This window comes from Orbicella faveolata, unplaced genomic scaffold (genome assembly GCF_042242905.1).
Source record: "Orbicella faveolata isolate gen_17 unplaced genomic scaffold, um_ofav_v1 contig_47, whole genome shotgun sequence".
NCBI lineage: Eukaryota > Metazoa > Cnidaria > Anthozoa > Scleractinia > Merulinidae > Orbicella > Orbicella faveolata.
Genome location: NW_028301577.1, coordinates 25,592,105 through 25,616,698, shown reverse-complemented (window position 1 = coordinate 25,616,698; position 24,594 = coordinate 25,592,105). Strand labels below are relative to the sequence as shown.

General features: G+C 37.9%; 3 protein-coding genes across 8 annotated transcripts in view; 2 read left to right on the top strand and 1 right to left on the bottom strand.

The window, feature by feature from the left end:
- LOC110052059 (uncharacterized) overlaps nucleotides 1–5,397 on the top strand; it is a 52,457-nt gene extending 47,060 nt beyond the window's left edge. For all 4 annotated transcript variants that reach the window (XM_089278891.1, XM_089278890.1, XM_089278893.1 and 1 more), the window contains exon 2: nucleotides 577–5,397. In XM_089278891.1, coding sequence (XP_089135017.1) covers nucleotides 601–4,029 — 3,429 coding nt within the window. In that variant the 5' untranslated portion in view covers nucleotides 577–600 and the 3' untranslated portion in view covers nucleotides 4,030–5,397. The remainder of the gene's footprint in view (nucleotides 1–576) is intronic.
- LOC149097752 (uncharacterized) overlaps nucleotides 1–24,594 on the top strand; it is a 119,437-nt gene that overhangs the window by 9,659 nt on the left and 85,184 nt on the right. The window lies entirely within an intron of this gene.
- LOC149097758 (eukaryotic translation initiation factor 3 subunit C-like) lies at nucleotides 8,048–21,021 on the bottom strand. The gene is made up of 14 exons (XM_089278940.1): nucleotides 20,938–21,021; nucleotides 19,491–19,533; nucleotides 18,703–18,971; nucleotides 16,688–16,813; nucleotides 15,844–15,909; nucleotides 14,982–15,069; nucleotides 14,600–14,683; nucleotides 13,888–13,985; nucleotides 12,453–12,502; nucleotides 12,251–12,316; nucleotides 10,428–10,515; nucleotides 9,540–9,632; nucleotides 9,179–9,257; nucleotides 8,048–8,868 (listed from the first exon to the last, which is right to left on the bottom strand). Exons 3-14 carry the CDS (start codon nucleotides 18,868–18,870, stop codon nucleotides 8,714–8,716), a joined length of 1,161 nt encoding a protein of 386 aa, XP_089135066.1. The 5' UTR covers nucleotides 18,871–18,971; nucleotides 19,491–19,533; nucleotides 20,938–21,021; the 3' UTR covers nucleotides 8,048–8,713.

The following is a 24,594-nucleotide window of genomic DNA, read 5'->3' as shown; positions in this document are numbered from 1 at the left end:
TTTTTCACGCTAATGCCAGGTACCTTTTAAATACCGCACACTGTTTTTGTTGGAAGAATCTTTTTTGTAAGAACGTCGAGGTTTAAGAGAACCCAAATTTTAAAGGAACTCAGTCACGGTGTTTTCAGTTGATTGGCCTCGTACTAAATCTCCTTTAAATGGAAGGAAACCTGAAAATAACAGTTTGCTAAGATAGAAAAACATCAAAGAGAAAGTAATAAACCATAGAGGAACAAGGATGGTCAAAGATGGCGAAGATTGACACAGATTGCAAACGACAAGTTTGAAAAATTTAAGCTAAATTTTCAAGATGAGCAAACCTTGACTGAGCTCCTTTAAGAGCATAATTGGACACCAAGACGGAGAGTCACTAGAGCAAGTTTACCAGTTTTGACAAAATTTTCATTAAGCTTGTCTTATTCTATGGCTCATTACAGAACACATAAAAAAAAAAACTTTCAGCCTTAGTTCGAAATTTAAACGTTTTTACTAAAATAGTGTGTTGCAATATTCGGGGGGGTTCAATCTACTTGCACGCCTCATTCTAATCAAAGATGTTTTTTTTTTTTAAAACAGATCCACTGACAGAGATTATAGAAAATGGAAACTCTTAGGGAATTTCTGGCGCCTAAAACCTTCAACAGGATCAGTTACGTGGCAGTTATTTTCTGGATTCTATGTGGGGTAATCCTGCTTGGCATCTTTGCAGAAATGGAGAACAGTGATTTTCGTTGTGTTGCGGAAAGTGACAAGATGGACTTTGTCCGAGGAAAGTGTTCTGAGCAGTACGAGAAACAATACAACAAGTTCGGTTTTCCTGTCTATGGCTTCGTGATTGTTAATTTTTTTGGCATTGGATTTGTTTGTGTGATTTACTCCCAAGTCGTGAAGTCAAAAGTCGATGAACAGCTGGCAGCCAATCGCCAGAGAGATGTCGAAAGACAAAACAACGAGAACCCACTTACAAGACGCGGACTGTTTGTGGCGTATTTTTGTCAACTTGTCACCAGATTAACTTTTGGAATTGTTTTTATAGTCCTACAAACTCAGTTGCTTTATCCTGCTAACTTTCCCTCCGACTTTCATTGCCAAATATCAGGAGGCAGTGATGCGGCGAATGCGTCATCCGCCGGTAACACGACCATGTACGAGTGTCACAATCAACAAGCAACAAAGAAAACCTTCTGGGCGAAGGCTGTGAGCGTGCTGAATGGCGTTTTCGCATTTCTAATTCTAATTGAGATCATTTGTATCTTGTCACGAGCGAGAAAAGGGAGAAGATTCCTTGAAGACTCGCAGTTTGTGAAAGATCATCTTCCCGATCATGCGCTGCGACAAGTAGGACCATCACCAGAACCTGAACCACTAATATCATCAGAGCCCCAACGAGGAAGACCACTATCAGTAATGCAAGAAACTGAACCACAACTACCATCAGAATTCACCAAAAGCCTGAAGGAAAGTGTCAAAAAAAGCACGGAGGAACCTTCAGATCTCAACGCCCTGTTTCAAGGAAAGCACGGTGAAGGCAAAAGAAATAAAGATCTCAAGTTAGATCGTATTTACACTAAGCTAGTTCTTATTCCAGACAGAGCGAAATATGACTTCACGGGGAACAGAAAGGAACAACTCAAAGTTTTCCCCAAGTCAATGGAAAATGTTCGACCGGTATTACGAGAAGATATATTTGCTGATGAAAACAAGAAAATCCTTATCGTTGGTCGTCCCGGGATAGGAAAAACTTTGTTTTTAACTAAGTGGATTAGGGACTGGGCATCAGGCAAAGCGTTAAATGATTTTGACTTTGTTTTTTTCCTGAAGTTCCGCCAATTCAACTCTGTGGGAGAACTTAGCCTTCGAGATCTTCTATCAAGATCACAATATTCAGAGACAGAACGCTTGAGTGATGACGTTTGGAATCACGTCGTCACAAATCCCGAGAGAGTTCTAATCTTTTTCGACGGCCTGGACGAGTATCTAAATAGGTCAAGTGTCGCCAAACCGTCCGATTGCAAGAATGGGGAAAAACAAGTGCCTCTCTCTGCTCTCTTCTACAACATCGTGAAAGGCAATCTCCTCCCCGGAGCAACCATTCTGACCACTACCAGACCCACTGCCATAGCAGACGTTACAAATCTTCCTTTCGACAAAACAATTGAAATTCTTGGCTTTGCATCCGAACAAGTTCAAGAATACGTGGAGAACTTTGCGAAAGATGCAGCAGAAGATGTAGCGGACCCAGGAAAGAAAATATGGGAGCACATCAAGACGAATATGAACATATTCTCACTCTGCTATATTCCTGTGAACTGCCTGATAATTTGCTCATGCTTGTTGCAAGTTCTGAAGTTCCACAGCGAAAAGGGTTTAACTGGTGTTGGCCTCCCAACAAGCCTGACAGAAATCTACCAAATATCCATGAAATTTTTCTTCTTCCGGCACGATGAGCAATATCGCGACGAAGGCCTCCGTAGAGAGGACATTAACTCAAAAGATTTGCCTCCTAAAGTGGAAAAGAAAATCAAGCCACTGGCCAAACTTGCTTTCGATGGGCTGACACAAAAAAGACTAATCTTTGGACAAAAGGAAGTCCCCGAGGATTTGGTGAATAGCAGCCTTTTTCATCGCCTACCAGATCGTAAACTTGACGCCTTCACGGAGGAAGCTCAATACTGTTTCATTCACCTCACGATGCAAGAGTTCCTCGCAGCCAAGCACATAACTGAAACCATGAAAGGAGAAGAATTGAGAAGATTTGTTGCTGACCACATCGACAATGGTGAATGGCAACTCGTGTTGCAGTTTGTCGGTGGTCTACTTGGTGAGCAGTCTATCGACATATTTACCGACCTTCTTCCTAAGAAAACAGAGAAGAGAGATGAAGGCGAGCTGATGCTTGAGGTTTCATTGGAGGAACGCACAGTTACCTGTTGGCCGACTCGCAGCGACAAAGATTTAGCGGTGACATTAATGAAGTGTATCTACGAAACCAATGAATCAGGTTCAGTTGTTCAAAGTAAATTAGAAGAGATTGGCTTTAATGCTGTAGATTTTAGTTTTTGTCGCCTCGCACCTGCTGACTGTACAGCAGTGGTTCATTTTCTTAACAGCGTTCAACAAATTTCGCTCATAAATTTGTTCCGTAATAACATTGGCTCGTTGGGTTGTGTAGAGATTGTAAAGTTGTTTGACAATAGTAATTGTCAATTAAGCAGCTTAAACCTCGCTGACAATGAAATAACAGATGAAGGTGTAAAGCAGTTAAGTAATGCTGTTATAAATAGTCAATTAAGCAGCTTAAACCTCGCTGGCAATAAAATAACAGATGAAGGTGTAAAGCAGTTAAGTAATGCTGTTATAAATAGTCAATTAAGCAGCTTAAACCTCGCTGGCAATGAAATAACAGATGAAGGTGTAAAGCAGTTAAGTAATGCTGTTATAAATAGTCAATTAAGCAGCTTAAACCTCGCTGGCAATAAAATAACAGATGAAGGTGTAAAGCAGTTAAGTAATGCTGTTATAAATAGTCAATTAAGCAGCTTAAACCTCGCTGGCAATAAAATAACAGATGAAGGTGTAAAGCAGTTAAGTAATGCTGTTATAAATAGTCAATTAAGCAGCTTAAACCTCGCTGGCAATGAAATAACAGATGAAGATGTAAAGCAGTTAAGTAATGCTGTTATAAATAGTCAATTAAGCAGCTTAAACCTCGCTAACAATGACATAACAGATGAAGGTGTAAAGCAGTTAAGTAATGCTGTTATAAATAGTCAATTAAGCAGCTTAAACCTCGCTGACAATATAATAACAGATGAAGGTGTAAAGCAGTTAAGTAATGCTGTTATAAATAGTCAATTAAGCAGCTTAAACCTCGCTGACAATATAATAACAGATGAAGGTGTAAAGCAGTTAAGTAATGCTGTTATAAATAGTCAATTAAGCAGCTTAGACCTCTTTGGGAATGAAATAACAAATGAAGCTAAAAAGCAAATTAAACAGGCTAATCCCAATTGCGGGGTCTTCATTTAAATTGTTTAGAAATGATTGCCATTGTCTTTCAACAAACTTAATCGAATAAACAAACTGCTAGGATTGTAGTTGTTGTGTAACCGAGTGCAGAAAACAAAAGAGAAACTCTGTAAAATACAAAATTCCATGTAAAACAGTTTTTCATCGCAGTGACTTGTGCTTTAGGATACGAATCATGTTAAATGAAGATTTTCTGAGCTTAAATGAAGTAGCCTGACAACTTCATTACAAGGTGCTTAGATAAGATGTATTTTTGTGTTTGTAATTTGACATTGAAACACATCTTGTGTAAGATGTGGTTTTACGGAGTTTTTGAAAAAATAAACGTCACTCGCTACTAAATAAAAGAGAATAAGCTTAAATGTAACTCAACTTGAAAACAACACAAATTTCTCAGACAAAACACTTTAATGAGCTACTAAATTCAAAGGAAAAATGACACAAAAAGAAAGATAAATGACATGACGGTTAGTCTTAGCTGTTTTTTTCGCCGGGAAGAATTCCAGTGCTTCGGCTCATCTTCATACGCCATGTTAACAACAAAATTGTCTTTCAACTCCGAGGATTTCAAGCGGACGTAGCTTTTTACCTTTGAAAGTATTACTCTCTTAACAAACACGGCTCAAACAAGTACGAACATTACTTTCCGGTCTTTCCCACAAGCGTGAAACTGGCAAACTGAATGAAAAAACAACAGTTGACAACACTTGAGTGAGATGTAGGATCGAAATTAACCAATCAAAAACTCGTTGTGTTTCCTGAGAGGTCCTCCTCGTAAGTTGAAAAACAACTGGCGCGCTCAAAAATACACAAAATGGCTGGACCATTAAAAATTAAGGGAAGGGATAGTTCAATGAATTCATGAATTTTTTCCTATCCTTAGTTCTGTAGAGAAATGTCTTCTTCAGTGCACAAGCTCTGTAGAATCTATATAAAAGTGAGATAAATTTAGATCTAAATATGATCCAGTTTGCTTGCAAGGAAAATTACAAATTTTGGAGCTCACTTTTCCTCACACATGTCCTCCCTTTGTTTCTAATGGTCCAGGCCTTTATTAAGATAGTGCAACTTAGTTGATAATAACAAGCCAATCTCTTTCTATTAACTAGATAAATGTGCCTGATATGAGGAATCAACTGAATTTGAGACATTCGTAGTATTTTAAATTATCACATCTTTGTATTGCTAGATATATATCTCAACTGTGTAATAGTTATTGTAGAATAGTGACGAACTTTTAGTACCAAGATGAACTTTTAGTATCTCACAATTACTTGACGAGATTTAGCTTAAGTCACCAACTATATATGTAATTAAGTGGAGCCAAGCTCTTGATTTTTCTTGTTTTAATTAAATGTTGATAAGGAAGTTCTCTGTTGTGGTCACTTAACAAACAGACTGCGCTTTTCTATAGTCTACACTTTTATAGTGTTGTTAAATGTTCAAAACTGAAGTGGAACCACAAGCCACATTTGAGCTGTTTCACTGCTAAGCTTGAACATTTCATGACATTATCTCTATGGTCTATAAATAAGACAGTAGACTATAGAAAAATGTGTTGATTTTGTATTAAGAACGAACAAAAAAATTATACAACAAATTTGAGAGAAAATCAGTGTGAAATTGCATACAAGGGTGATAATTATTATCAAGACAACATTACCTCCAGTCAGTTTTCTTTCTTTTCGCTCCCATGTTGGCCAATATGTTATTATATAATGAGATCAGACCAGAATGAAAATCATCAAAATACCCTTGTTCTCTCCTGGGTTACTGTATTAACTCAACTGAGCACTATCCCCCCCCCCCCCCTTCCCGAATGGTTGCTGCCTCCAATTGATAGCCACAGACTGGCAAAAATACCAAAGATCACCGCCCTTGAATAAGCATCTCTTTCATTCACGATATGGTGCTTATTAATGAAGCTTCATCAGATTGAATTTGTTCTAGGAGTATTTACTGTCCAGTGGCCTGGGTTGTTTGAAAGGTGGACAATGCTATCCACCTGATAAATCACTATCCAGAGGATAGCGTGGTTTGTTTTATTATCACTTATCCATTGGGTAGCGATTTACCTGGCGGGTAGTACAATGCAGCTTTTGAACAACATGGGCCCGGTTCTCGAAGGTCCTGAGATGTTTTCACACCCGAAAAGCTGTAGCAAAATCTCCAACCTTATGACTTAAGAACTGGTTTATGCGCAAATTCTTATTATGAACAGAGGTTCCCTTCGTACAAGAAGTTTCAGGTGTATACACCTCTTCTTCTCTTTAAATATCAGTTAACTAAAAATGGCTGTGCAGGCCCGAAAAGTTTCCTGGGCTTTCAAGAAACTGGCCCTTGGGCCCTGGATTACAATGATTTTCAGTTCCAAGTGACTATATTTAGCTGTTAACTTTATCTTGTTTCGATTTACAAAATTGGCATGAGGTTTTTTGAGGAGCACCACTCTCAAATAAGTGCTGCCCCTAAATGCTAGTTTTCAGAATCGATGAAGTCATAATCCGAAGTGTAGAGCGATATGATCTGGTGAAAATCAAACCGACAGAGTCAGAAGCAGAACTCCATTCTGCTTATGACTCTGTCGCTTATGATCCAGTGAAAACTAGATTGTTGGAGTCAGAAGCAGAAGCGGTAGAATAAACCAATCACAATTTTTGATTCCAGGCCTTGTAGTTGGTTGGTTCTTCCTCTTATGCTTCCAACTCCGACTATCTAGTTTTAACTGGATCATAAGTGACGGAGTCATAAGCATAATCTGAAAAAATGAAAACTTGATTCTTAAGACTCTAATTCCGTCGAGCTTATGACTCTGCTTATGACTCTGATTTTCAATTTTCACTTGGTCATTAGTGGTCTTAGGACTCCAGCTACAACTCTGACTCCATCAGTAGTGAAAACCAGCCTTAAAATACACAGCAACTCTAACACTAAATATTTAAAGAGTGCTGCGGAGAGGAAATAGAGGAAATATCATAGTCAGTGTCCAACATAACAGAGATATTGGGAGAATAAAATAACTTCATCAACTACAGTTTATCACTGGCATCGCTCAGCTTTATTCACTTACAACATGTTTACACATTTGAAGATTTCAAAAGTAAATGCCAAACAATAAAACAGTATACTCTACTATTGTGGAGTCCCAATTTCTCAAATCCTAAGTTTATTAAATCTGTTGATTAAATTACTTGAAACAAAAAGCCTTTTATTAATTGATTTAATCCACTTGCACAGTCAAATTTTAAGAAAGGTGTAATCCACGTTCAAGGTTAGTGGTCCACATGGCTGGTGCTATTTTAATTTCTGTAGCATGAAGCAAGTAAGAGTAGTTCTACCCCAAATCTTAGATGCAATGATAGTCCAAAATGGGGTTTCCTCAGCACTAGTTCATCAGGACCCATTTATACGTGTGGGTTAAAGAGAGGCAGCTGTGAGACTATGGTGTTTTGTCCAAGATAGCCTGCACAGCAAGCGCTCCCCTACAAAGAACTTTGTCTGCATTCTGGCCACACACAAATTGGAGTGGGAGTGAAAATATTGATGGAGAAGACCAACCCCTGCTTCTTCAGAGATTTTTGCTCCCGCTCCAATTTGTGCATGGCCAGAATATGGAAAGAGCTTCTTGCATGGGAATGTTTGCTTCGCAGGCCAGGTTCAGGCCACCCTGCTTGATTTTTGCAGGGGCATGTCACGGCCAGTAAACTGGTACCATTTAATGCTAAGACATGTGATAAGACATGTGGTGAACATGTGAGTATGTGAGCAGGCCATGTGAGCTCGTCTTTCCAATGGATCTTTCTTTGACTTCTTTTCATTCAGTCGCCATATGCTTCACTATTATGTTCTCTCAGCATTAGATTTTGGTGAATTTAAACGGTTCGACGGTAGCATTTATCGAAATCTGAGAGAATTGTCCTTGTTTATTAACACTAATTGGCTTTGGGATGATAACCGTGGGAACAGCTACATTTTGATTGCATTTGTTGATTAGTTCCAGTCACGACAGATAGCTCAGTCTTTATCCGGTCGCAATTTTATTGCTTGGAATCGGTGGAAAAGTACTCTGAAGGCAAGATCCACAAGACTACTTTATTCATCAGGGGAAATACTCGAATTAGTCGCACGAAGTTTGTTTACGGTAATCGACCACGTAAAATGACCAAGCGATTGCAAATGCTAGCTTAGAATAATGTACGTAATTTAAATATTCTATGACATTTGAGAGTCTACAGAAAGTGGCAGTGTCACGCAGCGTATCAACAAATCATGACCTCTTCACTAGCATGGACTTTGACACTATGCATATCTGACTGTAAAACCTCGGTTGCTGCTGAAAAAATTTGATTTTAGCAATAGACAAAGGTTGAAAGTCAGCTTGTGAAATCATTTATTTACGGTATATATATATTAAAGTGAGAGCGTCGAACGCACTCTCATAATCTCTGATTACTACTAGTTTAATGTACTTCATCACCACCTACAATTTTTCAAGCTTTCAATTTCCAAAATAATTTTTGTCTGCCTAACTGGATCAAGAAATTGGGATTCCATTGTTCATTTTAGTTAATGTGTACTCAAATTCATCACATTTGCTAACAAGGACACTATCAGCTTGAATCACAGACAGGCCATAACAAGTGTTGACATGTTCCTTGATTAAATTATGCATATTGTCTCTAGATCAATAAGATGATTGTGACTGTGGCTGTTGGTAAGGTCGGTCATACTGGTGCCCATATCTCTCCTGCCAGTTGTACCGATCTTGCCTGTCCTGTTTTTCTGGCCTGTCTTGTCGATCATAATGCTGCTGGTTTTGTCGACGATAGCAGCCTTGACCTGGAAATTAGTAGAGAGTGGGTAAGGCAAGCATTAAAAGATTGAAAAGCCTTTCTAAAATACTCATTGAGTAATACGGGTTATGCCTTTTGCACTAACAGTCTCCATTTAAATGGAAATAACACTGGCCCAGACAGGGGTCTTGCCTTTCCCAAGCCTTTTGTCACACTAGTGAACTGTTCACAGGCAAAGTAATCAAACATTAAGCACCTTACGTAGAATTAGTGTGAGAGACACCTGTAAAGCACATACAATACACATTTATTTGCGAGTTTTCCCAAGAGGAAAAGAAGTACTCTGAAGTTCATACCTTGCCTGTCCTTGAACTGAACAAATCCTCCATGTCTTGTGTCATAAATACGCTCATTGTTTTCTACCAAAGTGCTGACCTGAAAACAAGTCGTAAACACTCTGTATTAAAGTTGTTTGATAAGCTGTAAGTTGAAAAGCTAACAGAAGGGGTTTCATTAATCTTTTCAACAGGAGGGTAACTGGTTTTCACAGGTGGGCAAAACTATTTGATCTGAAATTCTTTATAAGAAATACTTTCCACTAGGTGATCAAACCAGCAGGTCAAAATAGTCTTCACAGCTGGTCAATTTGCCGGTGCCCAACCCTTATGAAACAACTGGCTAATAGACTTCAGACGAGTACAGTATTTAAGATTTTACCCTATCAGCTAATTGCAGTGCCAAGCTCTGAAGGAGAGAAGGCTCGGCTCCTCGGTGCATTACAACTGTCTGAGTTGGTTCATCCCAAGAGGCCTGGAGTGAGAACATAACCTTGCTTAGACTTGAAATTTGAATTCTTAATGACCACTCAACAAACTTAATTAAAACAACTAATTTTCAATAGTTATGATATGAGCCTGCCCTTACCAGCATATGATCAGTGACATTGCTAGCCAAAACTCAGGGCTTGTGAAACCTGTTGGTGCATGTTAAACGTCAGAATTCCACTGATACCATGGTTGTATAACAATTCCCCAGAAACCTGTTTTGATTTTCTTTGGTGAATTCCATTTAAACTCCAGCTTTGAAGCACAATAATCTTACTTGATAGTTAGACACAGAGGAAAATTGTTTTATATTACAATTCTCTGACATCTTAGTAAAATTTGCCATTAAGTGGTGGACTGAAAAACCTTAAATGGTTATCGCACAGGGCTCTGAGCAAGATTAGAGGACAATATGGGGTTCAGACCCTGATCCCAAGAGGTGAGCCTTACATGTGTGGCTTTCTCTACGCAGATGTAAAGATTAAGTTTTCGATACAAATTACTTTAACTGCTTGACTGTGAAAATAATAATAATAACTACTCATTATGTCAGAGTGAGGTCTTTATGGGAAAATCTCAGACCGAGACCTTGCCGTATTGACCAAGCAGTAGCGAGGTCTATACGGTAAGGTCAAGGTAATTCTTGTGGGCATTACAGGAAAATAATGCCCTACGATTAGCCAATCAGAGTGCCTGTTATATCGGATACAAGAACAAGCCATATAATAATAATAATAATAATAATAATAATAATAATTAAAAAAGAAACAATATCACAAACCTGCAGCTCTTCATTGATGATCATTTTGCTGATAGTGCTGTGCACCACAGATAGAGGCAAATAAAACATTTCAGCCAACGCATACAAACTACAAGTAGAGACAACAAATAAATACTTGAGCTGACACGGGCACATCAATCACAAATAGAATGGATAAAGATGGTTGAATAACTGACCATTTATACGAGAAAAATAAACCATGGCTTCCAGAAGCTGCAGCTTACACAAGGCGTGAACTGGACCATTTATACTAGCGGGGCTTATATAAGATGTGAAGTGCTCCTATAAATGGTTTCCGGCTTATTCATGACTAATGCCTTGCGTTTGTGCTGGTTGTTGTAGCAATCGCAGAATTACGCCAGCTGTCATGCAAGTGAGAAAAACTTGGGCTTGCTCAGTGTAAGGTCACATCTTAATTAAGCCACAAACAAGGGGTGATGCCATTTATAGAGTGTTTCCCATCTTATATAAGCCACGAAGAGCTCAAAACCCTTGTCTTACGCAAGCCGTGGCTTACAAAAGATGTGAACTGGTACTGTTCATATGGTAAGCGTGTGACACGGCTTATTTTCCTCATATAAACAGGTTTTTTATCTTCTTAAAAAAAAATAACATCCCAGCTTATTAAAATTCTGTGAATCGCGCGAAATCATCACTCTCTGAAGAAGACCGCAGAAGGCGGTCGAAAATTTAGAGACAATTTTACTTTTTAGATCTGTTTTAAACGTTTTTAAAGAACTTTTATCTTCCTGTTATGATGTAACATCAAACAGCATTGCTCCTGACTTGAAAACATTTCACAACAATTATTTTCCTGCAGATAAAAAGTTTTCAAGAAAGAACTGATGCTGCCTTACTTCAAATCACAGCAGGAATTTGAACTTGTCAAACCATCTTTTAATCCAGTCACCTTGTACAACCCCTTTATTATGATAAAGAGAGCTAATTCCGACTGATTTTCTCAAAAGATACTGCTGCTTAACCCATGTATTCTGTAGGGTTTCTTTACTATGACCATGGTCAAGTTTGTCTTCCTCTGTTCAAATCTGACAAGACATTCAGTAATGTCCACACAAGGTGGATAACTAAAGAATTATCTACCACGCCTTTAACACTGGGCTCAGTAACAAAACATACTCACCTCGTGGGAAACATATTAATCTAAACTCCTAAAGGATGGCAAATCATTTTTTGGAGGGGGAAGGGGTTGGTTGGGCAATTTCCAATAAAAAATTCCTGCACAGCAAAAACTGCCACAGAAAAATCTTGCAAGGGGAGCCATGGCGACAAAAAAATTAAGGAAACTCTTTCTATTATCATTATTTGGATTTAGACATAAAAAAATTCTTGCACAAACTATTGCCCGACTAAAAAAATCATGCACAACTTAAAGGTGAGAAAGAAATGTCATGCCCACCAAAATTGCCCAACCCCAACTCAACAAAAATATAATGGTCTGTCCCTAAATATCGGTAGAAGTAGCATGAAATGGTGTGATGTGATCTTGAGTACAAGTGCTGTGCATGGTTGAGGAAAGAGGGCAAAATCCAAGGCTAGCTAGCAGAGAGTAAAAAATAAAATAAAGGATGATCCAAAGCAATACACCTTTATGAGTGATATTCAGAGCAAAATAAAGCAAACAGGATGTTTTCCAGAAGGAATGCTAATTTTGATTTTGACATTACCAAGCGAAAGTCAGGCATAACAATTAAAAGAGATTTTCATCAAGAATATGGTGCACAAGTTTTTCCAAGGGAGGTGGTGTGCATTGTAAACATTGTATGCATTGCTACATTTCCCCATTCCTCTGAATGTTTAAGTACCTCAATGAGTCATGCACACTGTTATATGTGAACAAATATGTTCTCAGGCTTTCCTCTTGAATTTTCCTGCGAGAAAAAAGAAAAGCCAATTTCACATTATCGATGATTGATGTCACTTTCATACAGTATCTACTATGCACTTGATCATACATCCAATTTTTTATATTGAGACCTAAAGGCGGAAGCTAAAACCAGACATTACCTTGTCAACATTTCTTGTACTTGCTCTGTTTGGCAAAACAATTTCCATACCTATCATGCCACAGAGAATGGTTTTTAACTTGGTGTATTTTTGCCTTAATATGTATCTTATTTTATATACACTGTAATTATTATCTCAATAATTCTTATTTATTAGTTTTTTAATTCTTAGTCAGCAGGACCCCATTGATAACAGTACTTTGTACTGAAAGGTTATCCTGGGTAAATATTCGATTATTATTATTATTATTACTATAATAATTACTATTATCATTATAATTATCATTATCATCATCATCATTATTATCATTATTATTAACAATAATTGGACCAAATTACGAGCACAATTTCTTCCAAATTGTATGGCACAAATTAAAGTCCAACTACTAATAAATTGTAACTATAAAAAATTTCGGAATTAAAAATGTCTTTTGATTAATTCTTTTGAGCAAACATGTCTGTAGCACTTTTTATAAGTTTTGAAAACTGTAGGAAGCATTTCAAAGGAAGCCATTGAAGCATGCATAATTGATGTGCGAATCACGTGGTATCCAATTACAGGTATCCAATTACAAAAAGTTCAAATTGGATACCTGTAATTGGACACCCAGGTGATTGCGTGCCAGTTACATGACAAATAGGCGTGCAGAGAACCAATCATGATCAAGGATTTTGTTATAGATATTATCATTTTTATTTTTATCATTAATAAATTATTATTATTATTGTTATTGTTATTATTATTATTATTATGATCATCATCATCATTAGAAAGAAAGATAATCTAACATTCACCAAGCAATCCACACAGCCAAACAACCAACAAACAACCAAGCACAAAATCAACTAGAAATGAACTTTTACATGACAGTGAAATCTGATCTATCCATATGATCAGGTGGTTTTGTTTGAGGCCAGTCACACTGGATGTAACGTCTGGTTAGTTTTGTGTCGTAGTTCACACAAAATAATCATTACAACATTAGTTTATCCTGCTGAGTCACTCATGGAAGAACTGGTCTTCCTGAAAATAACTTATAAATTGAAGGGGTGTAAGGAATAAAGCCCTAAGTGACTTTTGGAAAACTTTGAGGTAACCAGCATTGAAATACCTCCCAGCCATGGTTGCAGTTTACTCTTGTCTTCACTACTGTCTAAAAAGAACTTGTAATAATAATTTATTACTAGTTCTTTTTAGGCAAGGCCAGAGTAAACTATGAAAATTGCTGGTAGGTATTTCGATCCTGCTTGCTTCAACATTTTCCACAAGTCACTTCGGGGCTTTATTCCATGCACCCCTTCAGTTAATGTTTTAATAGTTAGAAAAAAACATCTGTCATATTCGAGCTAATCCTGCATTCTTTCCCGACCAATAATTAGTTTTTTTAGGAGAAGGGTGGTTTTAAGTTCACATAGTTCCAACAGTTTCATGTTACCTTAACATCTAATATGTAGTCCTTGCACTGTTTCCAGTCTCCCTTCTTCATGGCTTTGGATGCAACCACTACATGTTCACGCATGCTCTCTGGAGGACCTGGAATTAATTCAGAAGTATATCAGTCAGTGACCTGTTAAATACCATGAAAATAGACTGCAAAACACCCAACAACTTACCAACATGAACGAGAAAACAAATATTAAGAAGTGTCTTTTTCATAATCAAACACAAAAGACCATGTTTGACCACATTTCCAAACACTGAGAAGAGAGTGGAAAATACGATGCGTAGTGGAGTATTTTTGACAAACTTCAAGGTGTTTAAAAATTTGGTCTAATACTGTCTTAAGTGTTTGATATAATCTTCTCAATCAAAACTAAAAAAGAAATGAAATCGTAAAAATCTATGCTAATAAAAATCAGATATCCAAACACCATCACGGTCATGATTTCCTTTATTTAAACTTGATGAATTATCTCTATTTTAAAACTCATTAAAACGAGTCTGAGAATTAATTTTCAACAAACATAAGCATGACATGTTCTCCAAAATAAAACAAGACTTCAGTTTATTTATTAGATTGGTCATACGGTGATGTCAAGGGAAAACACTTATCATGACTGTTTCCTGTAGTGACAAAACATTGTCCATTTAAGGAACAAATGGCCAGCATATTTACAAGTCAAGGAAAAACAGCTTCATGTACTAACCAACTAAAGTTTGCTTTTCACTTTGTGGTAACTGATAGTGGAAACTCTTGCTGAAAATACGTGGTCTGTAGTCATATGCATGGGCTGAAAAAAAAAAAAAGCAGAAAAGTTACACTAGTCTTGCAAGTCCTTTCTCATGCAGTGTAGAGTTGATATAATATAATACACTAAACTCCAAACAAAAAGACAGAAGAGATCTTCCTGATATCAAAGCCAGATTTAGTGAGAGGGCTGATAGGGCCACAGTCAGTTCGTTTGTCTAGTAAATCTATCCCACAATGCAGGAAATAGAATATTACAAAGTCTACATTTTTACTTCTTGTCCCTAAGTTGTTGGACTTGTACATAACAATACTTGGAATGTTTTGTTTTGAACACATACCGGCCATCCAAGGGATTTCCATTAACATTGCTGAAGTAAGATAGACACACTCCAACTGCTCAAGGTTTATATGCATGTGGAATGGAACCTGGAATTAAGATAAAACAACAATGACGGGGATCAAAAGGGATACTGTTGAATCATTCAAGTAACTCCCTCCTTTAAAGAGAGGATAAGTACCCACGGACAAAACTGTTTTCACATCACTACACATAATAGGAAGGCACAATGGCCTCATGGTTAGCACACTTGTTCTCAGATTGAGTGGTCTGGGTTCAAGCTCTGGCTGGAGAAATTGTGTTGTGTCCTTGGGCAAGACACTTCACTTTCAGAGTTCCTCTCTCCACCCAGGTGTATAAATGGGTACCGACAAATTTAATGTTGCGGGGTATTCCTTTGATGGATTAATATCCTATCCAGGGGGGAGCAGAAACACTCCTAGTCTCTTTACGCTACAGAAACTGGAGAACAAGCTATGGTCTGATGGGCTACTTAGTTCATATGCAGACTTCACCTTTTTACACACATTACTTCTCAAAACAGTAACACTAAGTAACAAAACAGTGACAACATAGCATACAAGCATGACTTTCCCGCACAACATACACTGTATGACCACTGTAGAGGAACAAGACCACTCAGATTGACCAATCATAAACATTTACCTCACAGAGTATTTGTTGAACTGCAATAAAAATGTATGCAGCATTTTTTTAAAAAAAATCTCCGTGAATGTGATCACCATTTGATTTCATCCATGCCTCCCCCCCCCCCCCCCGCCCCCCACCAACAAACCCCGTCACCACCTTCTATTCCAGGAGGTCCATCCATCTGCTAACAGAAATTATTCTGGTTACAATACCTGTCTTCTCTTCTCAATCTTTTCTTGTTCTGGGGTTCTCTCATACTGTCTCTGCTGCATTAAACCCTAAAAAGCAATTTCAAAAAATGCAATGCAATTTTTAGAATGATGTTGTGCTCTGTTAGAAACATATATCTTATGAGATGTTTTGGTGTGTAGTATTGCTGTATAGTTTTGCCAGTTGTGCTACTGAGCTCGTCAAAATACAGCACAACTTGTCAAAATAGAAACATCGAATAAAAATATAAAGCGATACTACATGTACACACCAAAACATGTAATAAGAGATTTGTTATCCAACTGCTGTAGTCAATAAATTCATCAATGAAAGAAGGAGAGTGTGACAGTTTTGGGTGTGTCTGCGCCGACCTGTATGGCAAACAGGTTTTCTACTGTAAAAATAACTGTACAAAATCGCTGTATATTTGTACTGTTATTTGGATGGTATTCGCTGCAGTTGGATAATAAATATGGGTTACTGACTGAGCGTGAAGTCAAGATGGCTGGATATCGGCCAAGTTCTTATTTCGGGTGTTTATGGACTGAGACGGAGTGAAGGTCATAAAGTTGCAAAAATAGAACAAGGCCAATATCCAGCCAGCTTGATCGAACAAGCTTAGGCAATAAAGGATTCATTATATGGCTTTCAGGGAAATTTTCTAGCGGGACACGGTACGTAGTCCCCGGCAGGCAAGATAGCCCCATCTTGCCCACTGGGGTAGCCAATCACAGTGTAGGATTTGGTTCATCTTGCCCACTCTTGGAGCTAGCCATATAGTAAGTCATGATATTACTGGTATCTGTCTGTTCTGCATTTACTAAAAAGGCCTTATATCACACAGACCTGTGCAAGAAGCTCTTTAGCTCTTCCACTTGACTGGACATCATGCAGTGCATTGTGGGCATCCTTGATCATGCCATGCCTGAAGGCACACAGGCCAAGTTGTACCATGGTCCTGTTGTAGAGAATCTGGATGGTGCAAAAACAACACAGATCATCAGAAAATAAAGACAATCGTCAAATAGTTGATTTTGTATTGATGAACTACATGTATCAAATTCTCAGCAACGGCATTAAGAAATGTATTAATAAATTAACAAATAAAGAATATATGGAATTCATATAACATTTCAAACTTGTGACAAAAGAGAAGAGCTCCTAAATTTTCCTAAAATTTTAAATGCTAAATTAGCTAATAAATGCAGGTATCTTCAAGAGTATGGTAATTAATTGAACAAAGTAAATACAGAAAACAAGAGAAAGAGAATAAAATATATTTACTGCAAAAAAATCCTAAGAACAACAGTGAAAGAGAAAAGCAAACAAATAAATGACTGTAGGAGTTGCTTTTATTACAATACTGGGCAAGAAATTCTACACTGTATGTTTCATTTACTAAGGCTAAAGACAAAAATATTGACTGTGGCCAACTCTCATGAAACATGCAGCAGTATGAACACCAGATAGTCTTAACACAAGACTAGTCTGATATCACTTCTTCTACTGCTTTATCTACCACATGTGTAAACTCAGCTCAGTAACCACCAATACTAAGCTTGTGGAAAACATATGGACACAATGAGATATATTTCTAATCAGTCTGGTGGCTTTCATTTAAGGTCATTCCACTGAAATAAAACCTGCCCTGAGATTTTTGTCAAACTTTGCCTATTGATTGTTCATATTATAGAAACTTAAATTTTGAATTAAAAATAAGGGGTCCCCATGTTCGTTTAGGAGCAACAGCACCTTGTTTGTACCCAATAAATCCTTATAATAGCACAATGATTATAGTCACAATTGCTTACTAAATTCACCTTTCCGACAACTGTTTCTTGTTCTACACTGAGAATTGGTCCATTATTACTCAGTTCAAAACAACAGAAAAAAAATGATAGGTCACTGTACTTGTTTTCAAGGAAATGACGATTTACCTCTAAGACAAGGTCCAGCCGTAAAGAAAAAGCCGCCATTTTTTGATGCGCGCGCGCTAATCATGTGTGAAATTATGCGCAGTAGGGATGCACTGTGCAATACTGGGGAATGACCTTAAGCATATTTCGCTTTACAGTGCAGTTAGGATAGTATTCATGTGCACAATGTTTTGCACCAATTGGCTAATTGTTTACAACTAATAAAACGCTTTTCATTGTTTCTAAAAGGTGTGATTTATTCTACACAATAACTTTCAACATGTTTCCTGAGAAGGAAGGTTTCTTGAAAGAACGCTCAAGTAACTTTTTGTTAAGAAACCTTGGTCTCAGCTTATAGCCACTATTTTTCCGATTTTATTCCAAAAGCTTTCACCCACTATCATGTCTCACAAGTTTAAGGTCTCCGCTTATAGCCAAGCTCGGCTTATAGGTAAATAAATATGGTAGTTCAAGTAAGCTGAGAATTAAAATATAGCAGTGACACTTAATTGTGTCTTTTGATTAATTCATGACAATTTTTTGGTAAATTATCAATGGTTTCTAAGCTAAATTGCAAGACCTTTTGCAGACAAATGCCATTTTTCTGGTGAGTGTGGCATTTGACAATGCTACTTCTAATGGTTCTTCCATTTTGATTGCCCATTTGAAATGGGGATCAGGGTTGGCGTAGTGGTGAGAGTGCTCCCCTCCCACCAATGTGGCCCAGGTTCAATTCTGGCCCAGTGTCATTATAATGCTTGCTCCGAGGGATTTTCTTCTGGTTCTCCCACTCTCAATATTTCCAATTTCCAATTCAATCAGGATACAGGATCATCTGCATGAAACCCAGCTTGGACTGATGATGCTTCATCTCTAAATATTATTATTTATTTCAAAAGTAGTCTAAAATCAATCAAAGGGTAGCCAAAATGTTGTTACACAAACCTGTGTTGGAATGTCAGAATGTTGGATGGTCTCCTGTAAATGTGATATGAGCATCAGATCATGAGCCTCGAACCAGCGATCATGTAGAGCATGGTGATGCAGGTGACAGAGCATGGCTCTAGTTCGGATATGGTCTGAAGTGTCGCATGAGTAGATGAACTTGCACATCTTATCCACCTTCTCGGATGAACTGGGTCCTTCTTTCTTTTGTTTTTTAGCTGGTTGTTCCGTTTCTGTTTTCTCACCCTCTGTTGAGTCCTTATCTGCTTCTGCATAAGTAAGGACCAAATTAATTACTGAGTACATTGATAGAATTTATTACTGAATACATTGATGTACTATGATAAGTTTAGCTCCAAAATCTTAAAGTTGGTCCCCCCTTCACTATAGTCCATGGCTGTGGTCTAGGAAAAATTACGAGGGGCCCAGAGGTTGCTAACCATGAACTCTAGGTGCCCAGCACTTAAGCTTACAGTATATGAAAAATGTAAGTTTTTCCTGTCACCCTGAGGTAAAAGTTAGTAACCTGTGGCATCTGGGCACTTCTAGAGCAAAGCCCTGATAGTCATTGACAATAAGCATTACAATATTTTGCACCTTTCCTTTCCTTTGATACATTTATTTGTGAGCTAAACATTTCTTCAGATGTGCCAGCAAAGTAAACCCTTGAACTGATTTCACAAAACACACTGCAACTCTCAATCCACACATACCCCCCCCCCCCAAAAAAAAACAGAAAAGTACCCAAGGATAATTTTCACATGGCAGGAATTGCGCATGGTACTAACCAGTTTCCTTGTTTTCCTTATTATTTATAAGCTCAGCATCAATCTAGAAACAGAATAACAATCATAATTTATTCTATGTAAAGCACTTCACAAGTACATGTACTTTTCATCCCAGGTACTTATCATATTGCCAGTCAGAAGCCCGGCAGTATTTGCTTGAGTGTCATACATTAATAATTATTGGCTTTGCATTACTACACCACATAATTGGCTTAAACTCAAGCAACTTTTTCATCCCACTACGCGTCAAGCTACATGTCTTTACTTTGAGTTTTGATTGGTTCATTGAATTGTCAGTGCTCTTAATCTGTGGTTGGCTGCAGTAATTACCCTGGTTTTGGTTTTCTGACACTCAATTGAAGGGGTACGTGACTGGAATAAAGCCCTGGGTGAGTTTTGGAAAACTTTGAGGTAACCAGCATTGAAATACCTACCAGCAATTGGTTGCAGTTTACTGTTTTCTTCATTACTGTCTAAAAAGAACTTGACATATTAATTGCTACTTCTTTTTAGGCAAAGCCAGAGTAAACTATGAAAATCGCTGGCAGCTATTTCAATCCTGGTTGTCTCCAAATTTTCCAAAAGTCAGTTAGGACATTATCCTACACACCTCTTCAATTGAAAACTGCTCTATATAGTATCAAATCAAATGTAGGTGAGGGGTAAAGTCTGCATGCGAGACTTTGAACCCATCAGGTCAAAATTGTCTTAAAGCAAAGCTAGGGGTATTTCTATGTCCCCCTAGATGGGATTATAGTCCAGTAAAGGGTTCCCCACCCACCTTGTACGGTGAAGACAGGCCCCAAGAAAACAAGATGTCTTGCACAAGAACCAGATCAAAAATGGCACGGTGAAATTATTTTATATTATCAAATTTTAATAAGCACGATAAGATGCAACTTTAAGCAAAGTTTAAAAAAATTCTGTACATATAGGGTTCAGAGCCCCCTTAAAGTTTTAAAAATTTAAGGTGGCTCTGAACCCCATGGACAGATATTTTTAAAACTTTGCCAAAAGTTGCGTCTTATCATGCTTATTAAAATTTAATAATATAAAAAAATTCACTGTGCCGTTTTTGAATTATAAGCCCTCAAAGCTGTAATTAAGGGTGTTTTTTAAAAATGTTCTCAAGAAAATGATAACAACGTGTTCACCTATGATTGGGCAGTTTTTTGATACCATGATTGTAGCATTCAGTGATAAAGAGTGGTTAGAATGACCCATCTTAATCTAACTGCTGGAAACTGTTTTGAGCCACCTTAATGCTAACCCACAATTAAAAGTTAACCAAAGCACTCATTTTTCTTGCATAAAACAGTTTTTTACTGCTTATATTTTATGTAGTTTGAGGTTAGTCAAGTTCAACCTGCAGTCCAGCCCACTTATCATTAGCCACTACACCTCCCATCAAAACATTTAGGAATTCCTTTAAGTTTACAATACAAACCTTGTAGTAAAGATGCTCAATGTGGCGCAAGTAAACTCTGCAGATTTCTGATTGTGATCCATTCCTACTTCCAGGTAGCTTTGTACCTTTGTAATGAGTTCACAAACTATTTCTGCACGTAACCGCAGCTAAATAAAGCGATAATGTAACTCTGAAATCAAGGGATGAATTTCCACTGTAGCGTAATGTATGGTACCACAATAATGAGGTGAACAAGCGTCCCTCAAACTGTATAATAGAAAATAAAGGATGTTATGGAAACATCACCTATGGGAAAAAAAAGATTTGATAGAATTTGGACCCAATGTCTGACCCTGCAATTAATAAAGTCGTTTGAGGAGAGTTTTACAGTGTAAGTAAACTTTAGAGGAAAGGTTCATTCAAACTCTACGTAGAGCCTTACAGGCGTAGAGCAGTACAGCCGTAGAGGCGTAGCGAGGTAAACGCGTAAAAGTGGGTACAACTTTATACATGGAACATAAATGCTTTGGCTGCACCTACAAGAACAATGGGATAAATGTAGCAGTAAAAACAAAACAAATACATTACCTATTTCTACGACTCTACAGCTGTACCTAGTAGAACCGTAGAGGTTATAAATTAAAGATATATAACACAGTAAAATATCAGGGAAAATGATATAGCTTGCATCTAATTAAGTACTCAAAAGAAAAATGGGCAAGATAACTCTGCGTTTTGAAAAACAATAAATGAACAGTTGTTGTAATTATACATGTAGCTTAGATAAATAAAATATTATGTTTTAGCTCTATATCTCTAATATGCAATATAAAGCTATAAGGATCTACCACTCTACGACTCTACGGCCTTACATGAGACTGTTAACTTTTGAAACTTGCATATATTGTCAATATTAATAAAACTAGAGCGTACAGATGTACAATGCTACGAAAACTTCTACAGACAATTCAGTGTCCAAATTTGTGCCAGGTATATTATTTTGAGGGAAGTCTCTTGCGTTCTGTATGCTGATTAGTTAGTCGTATCAAAACTGGATAAAAATAAGATATAAAGGAAGTACAAGTAAGAAAAGTCCCAAGATAAAGAAAAGAAAAAAATTTAACTTTAGAAATAAAATAACTGGGCCATTGCATTTAATACATGCACCCCCACCCCCCTCCCTGTTGAGGAATATGTCAGGGGAAGGCAAAAAAGTCGTGTATTTCTCTGTGAGGCAAGTTCAGCAATACAGGAATTCTTAAGGAGAATCAGCAAAAAAAAAATTGGAATTCTTCAGTAGTGAAATCTAGATTCAAATTACATAGAATTCTCAAGGGGTTAAGCCATTTCTAATGGAATTCTTGAGAGTTTAGCCAATTTCTTGTGGAACTCTTCAGAGTTAAGTCAATTGTTAATGGTTTCCTTGGGGGTCAAGGTGTTTTCAACAGATTTCTTTATGGCTGAGAATGAAAGACCAGTCCTCAACAGGGAAGGTGTGGATATTAATTAAATGCAATAGATCATTAATGAAACGTGCTGTGAAATCATTCTCATTCTTCAACATATGTAAAAGAAGTAAATAATTAGGATTGTTCAGCCTTGAGTAATAATAATACTGGGCTGGGTACTGCCCAGCCTAGTATTTAGATGATCAAAACGAAACTTTTCATTTATTTGAACTCACGCTTTCACACCGGTACAAGTAACTCATTTTCATCAATCAATATTAAAATTTATTTCATAGCTAATAAACCCAACAGGGTTAAAAAATCTGCTGGGTTCATAAGACTGAGTTTTAAATAGCCCCCGCCCCCACCCCCCCCCCCCCCCCCCCCAGTTATTGCAAGCAAACACTTCGGAATTGACTTTTGTATCCTCTGGATGAAAAATGGAATGGCCCTTCACCAGCCATATTGGGCCATTCCATTTTAATATCCACCCCTCCCCCCTCCCTTATTAAGGGACTTTGACTTATATGCCCTCAGAAAAGTGAACTTTTTATCCCCAAGAAAGGAATCTCAAAGTGCAAACAGACCTCCCCCTTCAGAATTTATTCAAAAATAAAAGGTGCCGACACAGTTGCCTCTAAAAAAATGGCCTTGAAAGGCTCCCCCTTTCTTCGCAGATTTCCTAGACCCTCAATAACTCCTCAATAGGGGGAGGGGGTGCGGATAAAAAATGGAATTGGCCCATTGTTCATACAGTTTGAACAACCTTTGGTCGTAATTGTTACAAAATAAACAGTTGGCGGACAATAGGGGTGGCCATATCATACTACAGCAAAGAAACTCAGACGACAATTACAATTAACGTTCGATATATCCAGTGCTTAAACTAAACTCGCCGTCTGCAGATCAGACCGTACTCCAACGAGAAGCAGATCAGAATTGAACTTCTTTCCTGATTTAGAATGTTATACACCTCTGTGCATTCAGAGATAATACTTCCTGTTGACGACATCTGGTTTCTTCGGAGATGAGATATTTAGTTTCAAGCTGTGTTGTTCAAACCACGCACCTAAAGAAGTTCCCAAACATCGACGCCCTTTGTAGTCAGTACTTCATCTAAGATTACGATGCTCGGTTCTGCCGCAAACTCAAAAGATCGCAGGCGGAAAATATCCGGATTCGAGAGAAAACCAATCTCGTTCCCAGTAGCCTGCGTAGCAAGCGTTTCTGTGGGGTTCGGGAGCAAAGAATTACAACGCGAAAAATGGAGCGAGTAAAAGAGGCGGGGGGAGGGAAAGGAAGGAAGGAAACGCTTGCAGACAAACCCCTGGATTTTAAAAACCGCCCACTTGGCCTTTCATGCCTGAGTGCGCACACTGAGATTTCGTGCTGTCATCGGCTGTCATAAATTAACCAATAAAATCTTCGGCCTTCCGTGGCGAAAGTGAACTTTGAACCAAAATGAACTTTACTTGTCAAAATATGTCTGAAACAACGAGCGCACGGTGGGATCGGAGAAATCTCGATGAATTAAATTTGGTGATTTATAATCAAGCTATATTTCTACTCAATCCGTCTAAAACGAAGGACTGCAAGGGTGAAGTTTTAGCACAAATCTGCCAGAAAGTTAAAATGTGAGAAGTATTCCAGTCGCGTTAGTGATCCTTGTGCTCGCATGATTCGAAATCTTGGATCACTGTATTCATTTGTCCAGGAATCGATACAAAGTAAAATTAGCAAGTCAACTCCCACAAAGGCAATTCCAGCAAAGAAGCGTTTGCTGGAAACGCCAGATCCGCAAATAGGTTCGAGTGTTATCGCCTGCAGCAAAAACAAACGACGGAAAGTCTTCTCGGCAAACTTTGGAATTTGGGCAGGAGAGGCTTCAAACATCTGAGAGGGGAAATAACGATAATCTCGACCAGTATCTGAATAAAGATAATCTTCCCCTAGGCGGCCTCCAAGTCAATGTTGTTTATAAAATGTCCTCGTAAGAATTCCCCGCGACGAGACGACTAAATTTTTGGTAAGGCAAATATGTGACAGAAACTGGCATGCCGCAGCTAACACTAAAACAAACCATTCATCATACCCAGAGATTCTAAATGCTGTTAACAAAAATGCTTCTAATGAAATGTCAGAGTACCTACGACAACATGTTGCCATATAACAAGCCAGACGAAATCACTAGGTTTTCCCACGCAGTAGTGCGAATTTTCTGTCCCGTGGTTTATTATCTTGTCCTTGG